The 15577-nt window shown below is 41.9% G+C and overlaps 1 protein-coding gene across 11 annotated transcripts in view; it reads right to left on the reverse strand.

Moving 5' to 3' along the window:
- Positions 1 to 1347: 1347 nt before the first annotated feature.
- The window catches only part of TAF3 (TATA-box binding protein associated factor 3), a 117264-nt gene continuing 103034 nt past the window's right edge, over positions 1348 to 15577 (reverse strand). For 7 of the 11 annotated variants that reach the window (XM_082310827.1, XM_082310820.1, XM_082310826.1 and 4 more), the window contains 3 exons: positions 8042 to 8297; positions 4220 to 4326; positions 2485 to 3463 (listed from right to left, as the gene is read on the reverse strand). In XM_082310827.1, coding sequence (XP_082166953.1) covers positions 3349 to 3463; positions 4220 to 4326; positions 8042 to 8297 — 478 coding nt within the window. In that variant the 3' untranslated portion in view covers positions 2485 to 3348. The other 4 variants (XM_082310819.1, XM_082310824.1, XR_014228075.1 and 1 more) reach the window with 3 other exon arrangements.

Raw genomic sequence — 15577 nt, forward strand, 5'->3', positions numbered from 1 at the left:
TATTAATGTCATGATTTTTTCTGGGTGCAAAACTCATTAACACGTTGCAATTTTGCCTAACGACTACCAGGCTTCGCAGCCAGCACCCAGCACTGCCGTTTTCTCCGATGACCTGCAGGCACAGGCTGCGCTAAAGGAGGATTTACAGGATAAAAAGGATAAAAAAAAAACCCCGCCTCGTTTCACAATAAACGGAGCTGCTCCCCAGCCCCAACGTCGGCCGCGCGAGCGGGCAGCTCCTGGGCTGGTGTAAGCTGACACAGCTCCAACTGACTCCCAACTGACTCCAGATAATAATCTGGCCCCAGACTAAAGGCAGGATTCAACAAGTTTTTCTCACGGAATAGCTTTTACGCTCTTTTCTTGAATATTTGCTACCAATACTCGCTGTACCGCTTAAATCCACTATGTACAGTGCATCAGTAAAGGGGGGAAAATGGTATCTGTCTTCTCTTCATATCGCGGGCAGATGGCGAGTTGTCTTCTCATCACTGAAAACTCTTTAATCCTTTACTTTCTAAACTTTTAACCTGTTCTACTCCAACTACCCATGGAAATAGATGTTTTCCAGAGGTAGTGCTCACAACTGACCTTCCTCTGGGATGAAGCTGCCCTCCGAGGCAGGAAAACCATTCAGAGACACTGATGTTCTCCCATGACCTCCAACGAGCAAACCAACCTGCGACCCACCCGCCGTGCCCTCTTCCCACGGCCAGTGGCGTCCAAAACCCCAATCATAAATGGATTCAGAGGAACACAAATGCCCAGCCATAAAATCAAGCAGCGAACCAAGAGAGCAGCCCTTGATTTATGGAGAAGAAACACAACCCATGAAGTTATAGCAGCAAATACAAACATCTGGGGAAGCAGCTTGGGCTTGCTCAGCACTGGGTGGTACGAGGGGCTGTAAGGAAGGCCCACGCCACACGGCTGCTCGGGGGGTCACTATTTTTGGAAGCTGATTATTCTTTTATAGCACTGATTCCTGATACACACCAGCGTAAGTGAAAGGGGAGGCAGGCTCTGCACGGCTACGGACCAAGGCTGGCTTCAAACCGATGACCCGGAGGTGAAGGGCCCCTTCTCCCATTACTAATCCCGTCAGCCACACAAGCCTCCTGAAAATGATGCTTTGGTTTTATTGCCACAGGGGTCATTTATAAAATCATAAAACCCAGGGTAGGAAACCAACCCGGCGGCAGCAACGCACAAGCATGCATAGAAATAGCTGAACGGCCGTCGAAATGGCAAAGTTCAGCCCTCCCACGGCACCTTGAATAATTTAGTTGATTAAATGCGAGAAGTTCTGATTAACAGAGGGGAGGAGGAAATGGATAAACAACTTACCAAAAGCTTGTTCTTTATTATCGTGACCAGAAATGACCAAAGACTGTGGTTTTTTTGTATGTCTGCACATTACACATGGAAAAAAACAAGAATCAGGTTTGCAACATCCAATAATTCAAAATAAAATTTAAAAAAATCAAACCCAAGAACTTTTTGACTGGTAATTAGCAGGGACAGAATATAAATGAGGTGGCATTGAACAAAGAAAGTAACAGTGCACTTTTAATAAACCAATTTCATCCATATCTCCACTGATTTGCAATTTAACAGTTCTATCAGCAAAGCCTCATTTCCCTAACTAGACTGGTACTTTTAAAAACATGACTAATTCATTCTCATTAATATCAATTTGGATGCATTTAAAAAATAACTCTTAATATCTGTGCAACAGGTTAAAGGGCGATATTCTCAAACATCAGATGTTTCTCACTGTACGGTTTAAAGTAGAAATATCCCCAAATTAACCGCTGAAGTTTAAAATCGCTTTGGAAACAAAAGGTATTTTTCTTTTTCCAGATTTATTCTTGTATTTTATTTGTCTCTGAGACCCACTGCATTACAATATCTAATACTGCCTTATTTTATTGTTCTTTGCAATTTCCCCCCTCATTTTCAATGGGGAATACAACTCGTATTCACTTTATCGGGCTTTCCAAGGGGATACACAAAGCAGAGCAATGCACCTCCTGCGTGACGCCATTCTGCATCTCCTCCATCTAAACGCCACTCTGATCGCTTTGGCAAACACACTACCACTTGTTAAAAAAAAAAAAAAGGAAAAAGAAGAAAAGCTCAATTCCAGCTACAGATTAACACACTGTAGCTACCATTAAAAGTGCAGAGCCCCCTGGCCTAAGCTCTCAGTTCAGAAGGCATTTAAGCACATGTATAACGAAGTGTGGGAACAGGCTCCTTGAAGGCAATAGGATTACTCACTTCTTAAGAAGTTACCACATGTTTAAGTATCTGAATCGAGGCCTAATTACGGTGCTGGCCGACTCCTCGTGCGTGCGCCACTGGGGCAGATCTCGCCAATCCCTTAAAGCCATAAGGACAGGCGTACGTCGCACGGGCTTTTAATAGCTGCTAGGTTTGTACTCTCAGGCAAACGAAAATAAAAATCCTCGAGCTCTAAAAAATAATTAAAAAAAAAAAAAGTACTTTATAAATATCGGGTATTTACACGTGTGAAAATCTTTTAATGGGAAGTGTTTTTACACACCAATGAAATGTACAAGCAATGGAAAGGTACATTGACAAAGACTAAAAAACAAAAACCAAAGTATAAAATATATTACAGGTCCACCGAAATAAATTCACACGGAAGAAAAAAATCGACACAATAGAAATTTTTTTTTTTTAAAAATAGAAGATATATCACAAAAGCTTGAATGTGTTTATTTTATGTTAGTACTAAAAATCAAGGAAAAAAGCTTCATATATTCTCATCACAAAAATATTTACCAGCCACTTTTTATTTCCATGTTATGATTATCTGGCTCAGCAGGAGTAGAGGCTGAACTGTATCCAGACTACAGAAATCATTCCAGAACGTCTCCTCAGTTTACAACTTACGGCAATTTACATTTTCTCCTCCTCTCAGCACCTTACTGCAAAGGTTCAAGAGGGATTAATAACAAATTGAGAAAGAATAGGACAGATATCTGTATTTACAACATTCATCTTTGTTGCTGCCGAGCCACAGGAGCGGGAGCGGTACCATGAACTACCGAAGTCTTCATATCGCTCTGTGCAAATTTCCCTCGGTAGGTGAAAGACAGCATCAGAATGTACCAAAATCCAACCCCCTGGGCTCGGACGGTCTGCGAAACGCAACAGCCCCCAGCGGAGAGCATCTCCTCGCCCCTGATTCACTCCAGAGTCATAACCCTAACAGCTGGCGACGGAGGGTGAGACACGAGCAGGCTGGATCCACCCTGCAACGGAGCCAGGGCAGAAGGTGCCACCGCGACCGCGCGACTTCAGTCCCCTGCAAGGTCTTCAGTGTGCCCTGTGCTTCCTCTTCTTGTGTTTTTTATCCTTCTTTTTGTTGGCACACTTGGAGCAGAACCACTGTATCTCTTCTGGGGGCGCAGTCGTAATCCCAACGCAAGGCCTGTGAAGGACAGGAAAATATCGGACCATCTCAGTGGAGTACCACCCGTTTTGTTTCTTACCCAAAGACATTAAACTTTTCAGTGGGAGACAGGATCTGGCCTTCAAATTAATATAGCAATTATATTATCATTACCTTAAGGAATAACGATCGAACAGAAACCTAAAAAACACTTGCTTTGAAACAAAAATAAATATATCGAAAGGACACTAAGATAAGAAATGTTATTTTAATAGAAAATATGAGCGCACTTTCAGATACAATAGGCTAGATTTAAAATAATTTCAAATGCTTCTTTAACACACCTGCAAAAAACCTTCTGATTTTATGTAGCTGTTTAAGAAAATGCCTAAAAAGTGATTAATTCCCTCCAACCCTTTTATAAGAGTTGACATTTATATTACTGTTCATACAATGCTTCATAATTTGAAATGTCTATCTGTATACACTATGCTCATAATCCTGTAGTTCTCACAAAACGACCGGAATCAGCAATATTTCCCAGCAGTTTGAAAAACAACTGTTATCACCAATGCCCATTAATTAAAAAGTAACTCTCCTTCACAGCTTAAAATGTGCTTTTTCAAATTCCGGAGAAACAGAGATAAAAATATCTTCCAGATTATTAAATTGGACACAGTAAAGCCATTTAAATATTCCCGGCATCACAAACCATATTAAAAAAAAAAAGGTTTTTAATAATATAGCCCCGATGTGCCAGGGAACAGCAGAAGAGGATGGATGAGAGCAACTTACCAGTGATACCAATCATCGCAGTCATCACAACCTATCATTGGACTGCCATCATCTGGCTTGTTACAGCCAGGACAGATCCAGATCTGGTTACCCCACTCGTCTCGGATCTGGTGCAAAGAAAAGGAAAGTTAGCTGGTTTTCAGGGCTACGCAGGCAGCAAAATTGACATTTAAAAAAAAAAAAAAAAAGTGTCTTGCTTATCTGACAAAGCTGTTCAGCAGTCACTGCTGTTATTTATGAATTCTCTGATCGTAAGTGCTCAGCATTATGTTTTAATGTATTTTTCTATACCGTACTTGTTGACAAAAGCATGCATTTTTCTGTATTGTCCTGTAAACCAGTAAAGCCAGTTACACCACCCGACCTAAGCACAGGCATTCGCATATAGCAGCCAGGGCTTAAGGACACAATTCCTTCTCTGTCTATACCATTGCAACTTTTTAAATTCTACCCTATTAATGGCAAGAACAAGCAACGGCAGCCTGCTGTGTAAGATAACAGTCTTATATGCATGTAAAATATACAGTGCCATGTGTATATATTGCCGTATTACTTATTAGCCAAAGTCTTCAACTTCAACTAGCTGATAAGATCAGGATATAAAAAAAGTTGTTACTGAGTAACTTTCCATTCCCCTTATGACATTTATGTCACAGTACAATTTACTAAAGGGTAAACGAGACAAGAGAGGCAGATCATTTACAGTATTAGGCAGCTGCTTACTGGATTTATCATATTCAGAGCTTTATGAAATTTTTTTAATGTTTATATCCTGCTAGACCCATTATTTGTATTTTTAAACTTCAAGTGGTTTCTTTAACAGTTCTTTGGTAAAAACACCATGCAAAATGTCACGAAATCCACCCAAAGAAGTGCAATTAACAAGACAAAGTACAAAATGTCTGGGTTATTACCCTGATTTCATCATTCCTTTATGAAGATTTGCACGTTATCACCGAATCTCAAAAACATAAACGGTTTTGTTCTCGGCTTCTGTGCGTTAGTGCATTTACACATATCTAAGGCAATAACTTTTTGCTATCTGTACAGCTTACAAAAATGATATTAAAAAGTAGTAGATGAAAAGCTCCAAATGCTCTTAGGAAAAAAAAAAAAAGCCACTACACGGTGGTCTGTACATCTTACACCACTTCCCGAAAAATCAATAAGAATGTACCAGAGCTGCAACCAACACATCACTCTTGACTGACTCCTCTTAAACCCCTGATTTTTTTTTTTTGTGATTTAAGACTAGAAAATACAAAGCCCAGGAATATTAAGCAGGGAACAATCCCCTTCCCAACAGTGAAATGGAGTAGGCAACGTCATACAATAAACTGGATTTTAAAGCTGAATGATTACAATAATCATTCCTATCTACGCATCTAATCTCACATCTGCAAAGTCATTTTAAGTTGGTAGGGAAGCATCTGCTCCGCAGGTAAACTGCCTGCACTCAGCGTGAAGAGGTCCGTAGTCGTTTCTGCGGGGTAATCCTGCTGGGAAGGAGGAGATGCTGTGCCGCGGTGCTGCAGAGAGGCAACGCTGTGGGTTGTTGGGCTGACAGCTACAGCCCTTTACAACCTGCCTGAGCGACCCGGCTGCAGCCACGCCGTCCGCCGGCACGGGCCCTGGCACTCGGCAGGCACCCCATCCACGCCGCTGCCTGCTGTAGGCACCGCCGGTGCCAGGCGCAGGCAGCGCTGCCTGCTGTTGCTCCATCAGAAGACAGATACCCTAACTTTTCCAAACTTAGTTTTCCAGGGAGGACGGTTATCTGCAGAATACCTGTCTCAGGTTTTCAGGGGCTGGAGCGGGACAGGGTGACCTATAATCATTGAAACTTCTGCCTGTTTGTTAAACAAGAAATTGGAGTGCTGAATGGGGATGTTAAAAATATTGCGTAACTTCTCATTCCTTAATGAGCTAAGGGTCGTGGAAGGAGGGACAATATGTGATTGCTGAATGCTATTTTAGTACAAACCGCTGAGAGTTAATGATCAGAGCACACTTACTGAGATGCTATCCTACAGGGAGATCCCACATCGTATCTTTTGTTTTTTTTAAACTATAAGATCATCCTCCCGTCCTCTCCTGCAGAAGGGAGTTGCGCACCTCTGTCACACCGGCTCCAATCTTATCTCTAGAAGAGCTTTCCTGTGCGACTTGAGGAAAGCCATTTCATCATTCTGTGTCCTGGATTCCCTTTGTACAAGGGGCTAATAGTTATTAATTATTCCCTTCTTCCTCAACCTCTCTCTCAGCTTTTTGACTTACAAATGTCTCGCATCAGGAGTCTCTCTGCCTGTGCACATAGTTGGATCCTAATGCAGTAAAGCCCTGGTTTCAACTATAATGTTTTAAAAGAAAGAAATAACCTGCAGCCTATGTGTCCTCTGAATTCTCCATAAGGTGCTAACAGTGTTACCACTGGAAGTACCTAGGAAAATTTCTAGGTTTTCTTTCTCTAAACTAACATAATTTCTAAGTTATTTCCTTTTAATGCTTACTGAAGAAAGTGCGATGTAGTATAGTATTTTGGAAATGTTTCTCCCTAGAGTGAATGTCCAAGCTTCTGGGCGCTACTGTAATAGGTAGGAGAGACTCTGCATTTACACCTGTGATACAGAAGGTGAGGATGTGTATCCTGCACCCTAAAGATACGCACAGCCTATGTGCCATCGTCTAGAGCTGTAACCAACTCGGGGAGTGAAATGTAGCAGCTCTTTAAACAGAGACCAGTAACACGATACAACAGTTTAAGTCTAGCAGGAGGAGCACCTTTTCCATTAGAAACAGCAGGGTAGATTTACACTAGGAATCATTATAAAAACAGGAATTAAAAACAAAAAGAAAACCCATGCCTACATTGCAATTAAAGCACAGGAAACTGTCATAAAAACAAATTTCAGGTGTTTTAAATGGTGAGATTTTTAAACTGCTACCCACTACAGATAAGCAAGGTGTCACCAACCAAGCTGGAACTTAGCCAGAACAGGGAGGATAACAACACTGCTACCGTTGTTAATGGTATCTGCTGCTCTCCAATGACCAGAAACGGTCAGGACTTCCATTTTACATTGCATCTAAAGCAGAAATTTTCAGTAGCACAGCAATCCTAGTCCTGCCCAGGGGCATGTCCATGTTCTTTTAGAGAATGTAGCTCCTACATACCATTGGATGGGAGACTTTTCTAAAGGAACGAAGACGTCTTAATGCTACCAGAGAGAGGCCAAGTTCAGCGCATATGTCAAACAGACTAATCAACTGTAGACTAATGAACTATCTACAGACTTTCTGAGATGTACAAACATTTGCAATTTCTGTATGCTGAGGAAACCAGAAAAGAGATTAGTGGACTCTCCACATTTCAAATGAGGGCTAAGTCAAATTCTTGATGCTGTATGAAGGTTTTGTACTTCACCTGACTGACAGCAAAATCTATGGCGAGTTTGACATTTGAGGTTTCAATTCAGCAGTTATAAAAGCATCTATAAAAAAATCACCACCTCCAAAAATAAATGCTCTAGCTCAGTTAGCAGAAAATACCAAGTGGGATATAACTGGGCTTGTTAGAAGAAACTTAAACATTGAACTGGGAACACAGGACAAATTCAGTCCACGTAGTAGTGTTTTAATTACGTTATTAACCCCTCAAAACACATGCATGGAAGCAAGGGCCAGATAAAGAGTAGCTTGATAGAGCAACATCACAAGCCCAGGTACCATCCGTTTGAGACGATGAGTCACCCAGGAGCTCAACAATTCAAGAGATGAGTGTCGGTGGCACTGGGACAAAGCACGGCAGTATGCGTTACCTACCACGTAAGTACTGACGGTCTCGGTCACCACGCTCCTAACCGGAGCTTTGGAGCCTCCTGCTGCCGAGACGGCTGGAGAGGGCGGCGGGATCAGGACTGGTGAGACGGTAGCCTGTGGAGGAGGAGGAGCTGGAGCTGGAGGAGGGGTGACATGAACAGGAGCTGGTACTGGTGATGGCACGGGTGGAGGTGTTTTGGGCCGGCTCACAGGAGTAGAAGGTTTGGCCTCTGGAGCTGGCACCACTTTGCTGATGACTCTGTAGGACCAAAAATGAGAATCATTAGTTGATGGGAAAGAAAGCAACGATCGATCACGAATAAATATAAAGAAAACAGTGCAGATAATTCACATCACCTTTGAGTCATCAAAGAGGCTGTTTCAACCCAACACAAGGACGGTTGTCATTGCTACACCCATCCATTGGACAGGATAAAGCACAGAAGCATTACAAAGTGAACGCCAGGACAGCCTGAGCCACTCTATAGTTCGCTGTCATATAAATATTCTCTGTGGCTTCACTAAACCTTGTTTTGTTAAGTTTTATTACATTAGCTCAATTTGGGGGAAATACTCTTCACTCTGAGGGTGGTGAGGCACTGGCACAGGTTGCCCAGAGAAGCTGTGGATGCCCCATCCCTGGAAGTGTTCAAGGCCACGTTGGATGGGGCTTTGAGCAACCTGGTCTAGAGGAAGGTGTCCCTGCCCATGGCAGGGCGGTTGGAACTAGATGATTTTTAAGCTTCCTTCCAACCCAAACCATTTTATGATTCTATGATTAGAAATGAAAGTTAATCAGCTGTGAACAGCACTGTTTTTAATCTTCAAGCTGAGAGACTACATTGTCCTCTTAAGATCCTACATTAGGGGGTTCTCCAAATATTTGCTAGTTTGGTATTTCTTTCCCCAAATGTTTATGAAATCAGCAGTGGATCTAGTCAGGACAAATAAATGACGCACACTATATACTCAGCAGTTAAAATATTGCTACTTACTCGAGTAGCTGAAGTAGACAGGATGTAGCTCTAGTAAATACACAGTATAGAATCATCTTGCCCAGGAAGGGGGATACATAGAGGACCCAACGTTTATTAATGAATGTTGATACACAGTGCTACTGATGTGCATGCAATTTAACGGACAAGACAGAAAAAGCCCTTACTATAAGGCTCTAGGTTAGAAACATAAAGAGAAGGAAAAGGATGTTTTAGAAAACAAAACAAAAAAAACCCTCAAACAAAACACAGGATAGGTCTATTTGTTTTACCACATTTTGGTAAATCATTTAACTAACTTATTTATATTTGAATGGTAACTGTGGGAGTGGAATTGATTTGTGATGGGACTGTAGGAAGAAGGCGATTTAAAGAAAGGTTAGACATTCCAGAGAGGAGGATATCTTAAGAATGCAAAAAACAGAGACATCAGTAGGAAAACCATGACGAAAATCAAATCGCAACAACTCCTGAGAACCAGGAAAGTCCAGCTCCACCATCAATGGGAATTTTACATTCAACTTTAGAGTTTACTGCAGCTCTCTTACGATATTCAAAAGGCAGTATCACTACGATCGGAAACATGGTCTGCATTTCAAGTCAATAATCCAAGCCATCATTTGAGAAAGGCTTGGAATCATACAGTATTTAATGCTTGGCTGAGATAACAGTGGTTTTCTCCCAAGATATGCCACTTGCACTACTAAATCAGAACTACGGCAAGTTATAGTAAAAACACACTTAGTAAAAGGAAACAGAGCAATGGGTTTGGTGTTCCTGCCTAACCTGCCAACTGTAGCATCACACCTACCTTCGAGACCTACCATGAGCAACTAGGGGAAGAAAACCAAAACTAAGGAAGTTTAGAACCTTAGAGCGGAGCAGAATCTCAACGGCGTTAGATGATTTTCCACAAGCAACACTGAAGGCAGTCACACCACTTGATGTCCTAGTGATTGTTTCAGGTACCTAATCTGGGAGCTCAGGCTCTTTATATGTGTCAGTAAGGTGCTAAACTGTGAGTCAAAGTGCAAGACTCATAACTTAGATGGTCTGGGACTTGCAAAAGGAAGGAAGTCCTATTATCAGGCCATCCTGGGAGCAATCTACACATCAAATACAGCCTCTCTCTCCTGTTAGTGGGGTACATCTGAGAAGCCGCTGTTATCCCCCACCAAGAAAGTTTTCTCTTTGGCTCTTGAATGCCCATGATGTGTTTCTGGTTCAATGAAGGTCTTAGTGCGTGGCTCCCTGGGGCTCCTGCCAGACTGGCCACCCCGACTCAGATGCTTATTCTGTGCCTTCCTCCTTCCACTGCTCTCACGGAGAGCCCTGGCTCCCAACGCTGAACACCCAAGACTGTGGTTGGTGGCAATACTCCCGTGGTTTCCAAAGTTACCCCCACGACTTGAAAGCCACCTCTCTATAAAAAAAATCTTGGCAATAATAAAAGCGAGGAGAGGGACAGACAGCAAAATATTTGGCACAGCACAAGGCATTTGGATGGTTTCAAACATCATTACCCCTTCATTCCCCGCCTCCCTCTTCTACCCCCTCCAAGTAAACAAAGTCCTGCTATGAGTTCTTCAGGGAGTCAACCCTCCCTGAGTCTAGACTAGGAAATGTATTAGCTAATAGGATTTTAAACACAACTTTGCACACAGTGTAAACAGTTTTAAAGAAGTATTAGCTAATATAATTTGAATAAGAGTGACCATGCCCAGCTAACATATGAAATTAAATTACACAGCTTCTTGGTCTAGATAAAGCCAGGTTCTCCTCCTGAACAGGGTCTTCGAAGCCAGGCTGCTAATAACTGCAGAAGCTGCAAGGAACATCACATATGAAATCTTCCAAAACTACAAATATTCATTAGCGGGCGACACACTCGTCGATTGGCTGGTTTGCTTGAAGTGTGCAATTAGGACATGTTCGGTATATAGGGCAGCTTGTTTATCTTGATTTTAGAGCTCAGTTATCAAAACAGGAGATCGGCATTTCGGAGCATGCTTGGGCCTACCACTCCCTTGAGCTAATGAAGTCCAGAGACTTTAGACTCCAGAGTGGAGAAATGAATGGCTTTGTGCTACACCATTAGAGGTGATGGAGTAATCTCAGCGAGGGTGGTTTAGCCTGTCCTCCGTCCTGAAGAAGGGGCTGCGTACATGGCAATACGGAGGTGGGGAGAAATCAAAGGGAAATAGCAGTCCCATGACTAATAATTAATGTTACTTCAGACTTGGAGAGAAACCTGATATCAAAACACTATGTAAATGATGGCAAGATTTATGAGCTCTATTTTATAGACAGCAAAAGTGAGGCACAGAGCACGCTGCAAGTAGGCGGTACTCACTACAGCAAAGCTTCGATCCTCCTAGTACCTAGGTCCCTGCTAGGATTTAAACTCTACATTTGGACATCACCATACATGTATTGTTATCTTCTTTCCCAAATGCGTTTTTCACATGCTTCCAAAATCAGCACTTGTATATGAAAAGTCTGCAAGTACAATACTAAATAAGACATAATTTCACCTCTTTCCCCACCCCAATTCAAAAACTCTAAAACTGAGGATGGATTAATATTTTTTGAGGTAATCAAACACAAATGAACATCAACCACCATCAACACACTCAGGGGCCTGAGACAAGAATTACACTTCTCTGCAGGCTGCTTGCCTGACAATATATCACAAACATGTTCTACGCTGAAAGATAAAAAGTCAATTAAAGTTGCTTTTGAATCAAAATAGTTCCTCCAGAATGAAGGGGTGTGAGAAAACCCTTGGAATAGACGTGGTAATAAGACCCTCCGTAAATCATCACTAAAGGTTACCACTCCCTTTAAAAAAAAAAAATAGAATTAATGTAAACATTGTGTATCTGGTTGTGCCCAATGTAAATTCACTTTGGATTTCTTTTTAAATACTAGCAGGAACTGTATTTCTTACAGAACCGTGTGCATTTATAACTGAATGCATGTATTGATACACCTCTTCATAATGGTAGAGCGAATGAAAACCCATTTTCATCATTATTCTGGGGCAATCACCCTGTTCACAGCTACAGATCCAAACCCAAACAGGATGAAAACAAATTGTCGGCTTGCAGGCAAAGTGCAAATTCTACCAAGATTTTAAGCGTTGTGACAGTTCAGTTGGTTTATAATCGGCTCTAACTGGCATGAGCTGTAACATGCTACATCTGAAGCAAAATGAGGCTCCAAGGTGTGAAATGGTTTCCTATCTTTGGAAGTAATTTATTTGATTTCATTCTGATCCTTACGGCTGAAAGCCCCATTGACTGCTTCATATAAACACAGGGAAAAGACATGTGCACCAAAAGGAAATGGCTTTTCAAAAATAGGATATGAGCCACAGGGCTGAATGATTGCTACGGGTGATGAGCTCCAAAAAAATGCTGTATCAGTACTTCGGAAGGTCTAGTGAAAAATCACAGCAATCTTCGTTTCTCAGAGGCAGAGCTCCATAGAAGCTGTTTCTCTGCCCAAAGGAAAAACAGCATTTGGAAAGTCCTAATTTCTGAACCCATGTCCCATTTTTCAGCAAGGAGCAGGAGCTAAAGGGGTCTTTGTACGTAGGAAAATGACACCATCAACTGCACTGACATAATTAAAACTAATACAACTCGGATTACTACGAGTGATATTATTATCTATTAGTACTGATATTCCCTTATTGATGTAAGTTCCTCGACGCTAGAAAGTTAAGTGATGTAACTATTTTATTACTGAAAAATCTCACACCTGGAACTGAGATTGTTGCACCAGAAAAAAATGAAATACTCTAAAACCTATGGGTAAGAGTGTCAAAAACACCCAGGGGAATTAGGAAGATTTCCATATGGTTTAGATTCTTCACAGATTAGAGGTGATTTTGAAAACTTTATTCCAACCCTGGAGGAGAATCAGTGTAATTTAAGCTCTGTAATGTAGGCTAATTCCCATATTACTTTTAGAAAGGGAAATTTAGTTTTTATCTCTTATGCCCTGCTGAATATTTTATTCTGTGCAAACAAGTCATATTGGCAAATACAAGCTCCACAAATACACGCTATGACCAACTCGTGCGTTTGCAGAGTGCCAAAATGTATCAAACCTCCAGCGGAGCCCCTAGCAATTTTGCAAATGAAAAGACTTCAGTACTTAAACTTGAAATTAAAAAAATATAAATATTTTCATGTCATAAATTGCCTGCAGTGTGATATTCTTCTCTCTCAAGGAAAATGAACTTTGAACACTTATTCCAAGAGATCATCCATTTTTGTGGACACTGCCCGGTCTCATTCAAATGGAACAACTTCCACGTAAGCGTGTTGACCTTCAGTGGTGCACATGGAGCTCAACAGCCCATTCTCCATTTCATCACTATGGCAAAATCCCACAAACATCCCTTCCTGGGCAAATGAGTCTAGTGATTTCGCAGACATCATGTCACTTAATCCCATTCACAAGTTTATTGAGCTTCATCTTAAAACCAGTTAATCTTTTAGTCCCCACCATTACCCTGTTGCAGGATCTCACTGCTGTGGTGGCACAGCAACCTCTTCTAATTTCCAGCCTACATTCATAGCCAAATAATTCCCATTTGTTTTTGTGCCAACATTGTTCTTTAGCTTAAATAGCCTTCTCCCTCCGAAATGTTTACTTGCCTGATGTATTTGTAGCCAGCAATCATATCCCCTCTTCACATGCTAGACTAAACACACAAAGTTGCTCTCCTCTCCCATCATAACACAGACTCTCCTGTGCTCCCCCTAACCCTGCTCCCAGCCCTCCTCTGCACCTGCCCTTCCCAATTCATCCTTCCTGAATACAAGCTGCCTTCAAGAACAGAATATAACTTCTCAGATGAAGGATCAACAGGTTCTCATATGATGGCCAGGACGCTTCCACTCTCTCTGCTAAAATTACCTCTTGTAACGCATCCTACGGTCACACTTGTATCATGTTGGCAAGTCTGTCATTCTGTGACCAACTAACGATCCGTCGCCCACTTAATGCACCGACCGTAGCGATACACCTACTGATCAGCTCGTTACTTCTGGCTAAAGTTTCCATTGGTACACTTCAAATGCAAAGCCTTAACTGCAATTTTTCATTTATTGAATTAAATACCATTTTTTCCCTTCTATTCCAGTGGATCCAGTTCTTTCCAGACAATGATCAGATCCTCGTTTGTACTGACATGGTCCTTCAACCTTACTGCCAACAGAAACCATCAGTGTTCTACCTCCTTCTGTGACAAAATTTTAAATGAAATTATTAAATCAAACCAGTCCTGAAACACATCCTTGAGCACGCTCACTAGTACCCTCCTCTCTGGTTAGATAAGCTCTCTTACAACTCTCAGTTGCTATCTTCCTTTGAGCCAGTTCCTTACTACTGAGCAGTTCCTCTGCTAATCCCGTCTTTGCCAGCCTCACTATGAATGTTCTGTGTGAGAGTATTAAACGTTTTCCTGAAATCCAGTTCGGATTTGCCGTCTTTTATTCATCCAGAAGAGAGCATCTCTTCCCCCAATGGTAGGACAGATGTCAACTTTATTCCAGCTGTGCACGTCTGAGTGTCCCAGCTCTTCTCCACCGCAGCTGAGACTTTCCCTTGGAGGGGAAGCGATTTGATCCTGCCCCCAGCGATGGCTTCCCCAATCCAGCAGAAATCACTCAGCAGTGGGAGGTGGAGGCAGCTGCTCTCAGCATTGGTGATGGAAACAGATACCCGAGATGCAGGGCAAAAAATCAGCCGCTGCCAGCCCCATCTCTCGCAGGGCCTGCCACCTGGACCGGGTTAACCTAGAAAATCAGTTGCTTTATCAAAGATTGATATCAAGCCTGCTGGTATGGCTCACTTCCCTTTTGTGTTTTATTCCATTACTTCCAAGCCTTTAATCAGCCCTTCCTCCAAAATCTGTTTTATAACTATGTGTACTGCTGTCACCAGGTGTCTAGATTACTTTTCCTTTCTCCCCTTCTTCAGCACTTCTGTTTTTTCTATTACTGATTAAAAATAGATTTAACAAACATTGCATTTTAAAATAAAAAGAAATGTATTAAAAATTACTTGTCACTGAGTCTGCAAATTCATGACCCAGTTCTTCTAGAACGTGGGAGAAAGATTATCCCACTCCTTGATTTCATGTGTGAAGGTCCCTATATTTTGCTTCCCTTTTCATTATGGCCATTTCCACCGCTGTCAACCTACTGCTGTTACCTGTCTTGTCCTCGTCCTCAGTAAAGGAGAGGATGAACATAGGATCAGAAGGAAAGTACTCGTATGTTCCTGGCTCATACCTATATTATCCTTCACCTTCTCCCTGTCTTAATTTCCATGGTTCTCCTTCTTTCCTTCTTTTCCTATTTGCTCAATATCCTTCACAACATTTAATGCAGTTTGACTTCTGCCAAGCCTGACTTCACCTCCACAATCTTTCACCTTGAAGATGTAACTTCTTTGCTAACAGTCCTTTGCTCCTAGAGGTACGACGCTTATTCCCAGCGTTCTTTTGGAAGGAGTTATTCGCACA

Source organism: Platalea leucorodia, assembly GCF_965183815.1.
Source record: "Platalea leucorodia genome assembly, chromosome: 4".
Lineage (NCBI taxonomy): Eukaryota > Metazoa > Chordata > Aves > Pelecaniformes > Threskiornithidae > Platalea > Platalea leucorodia.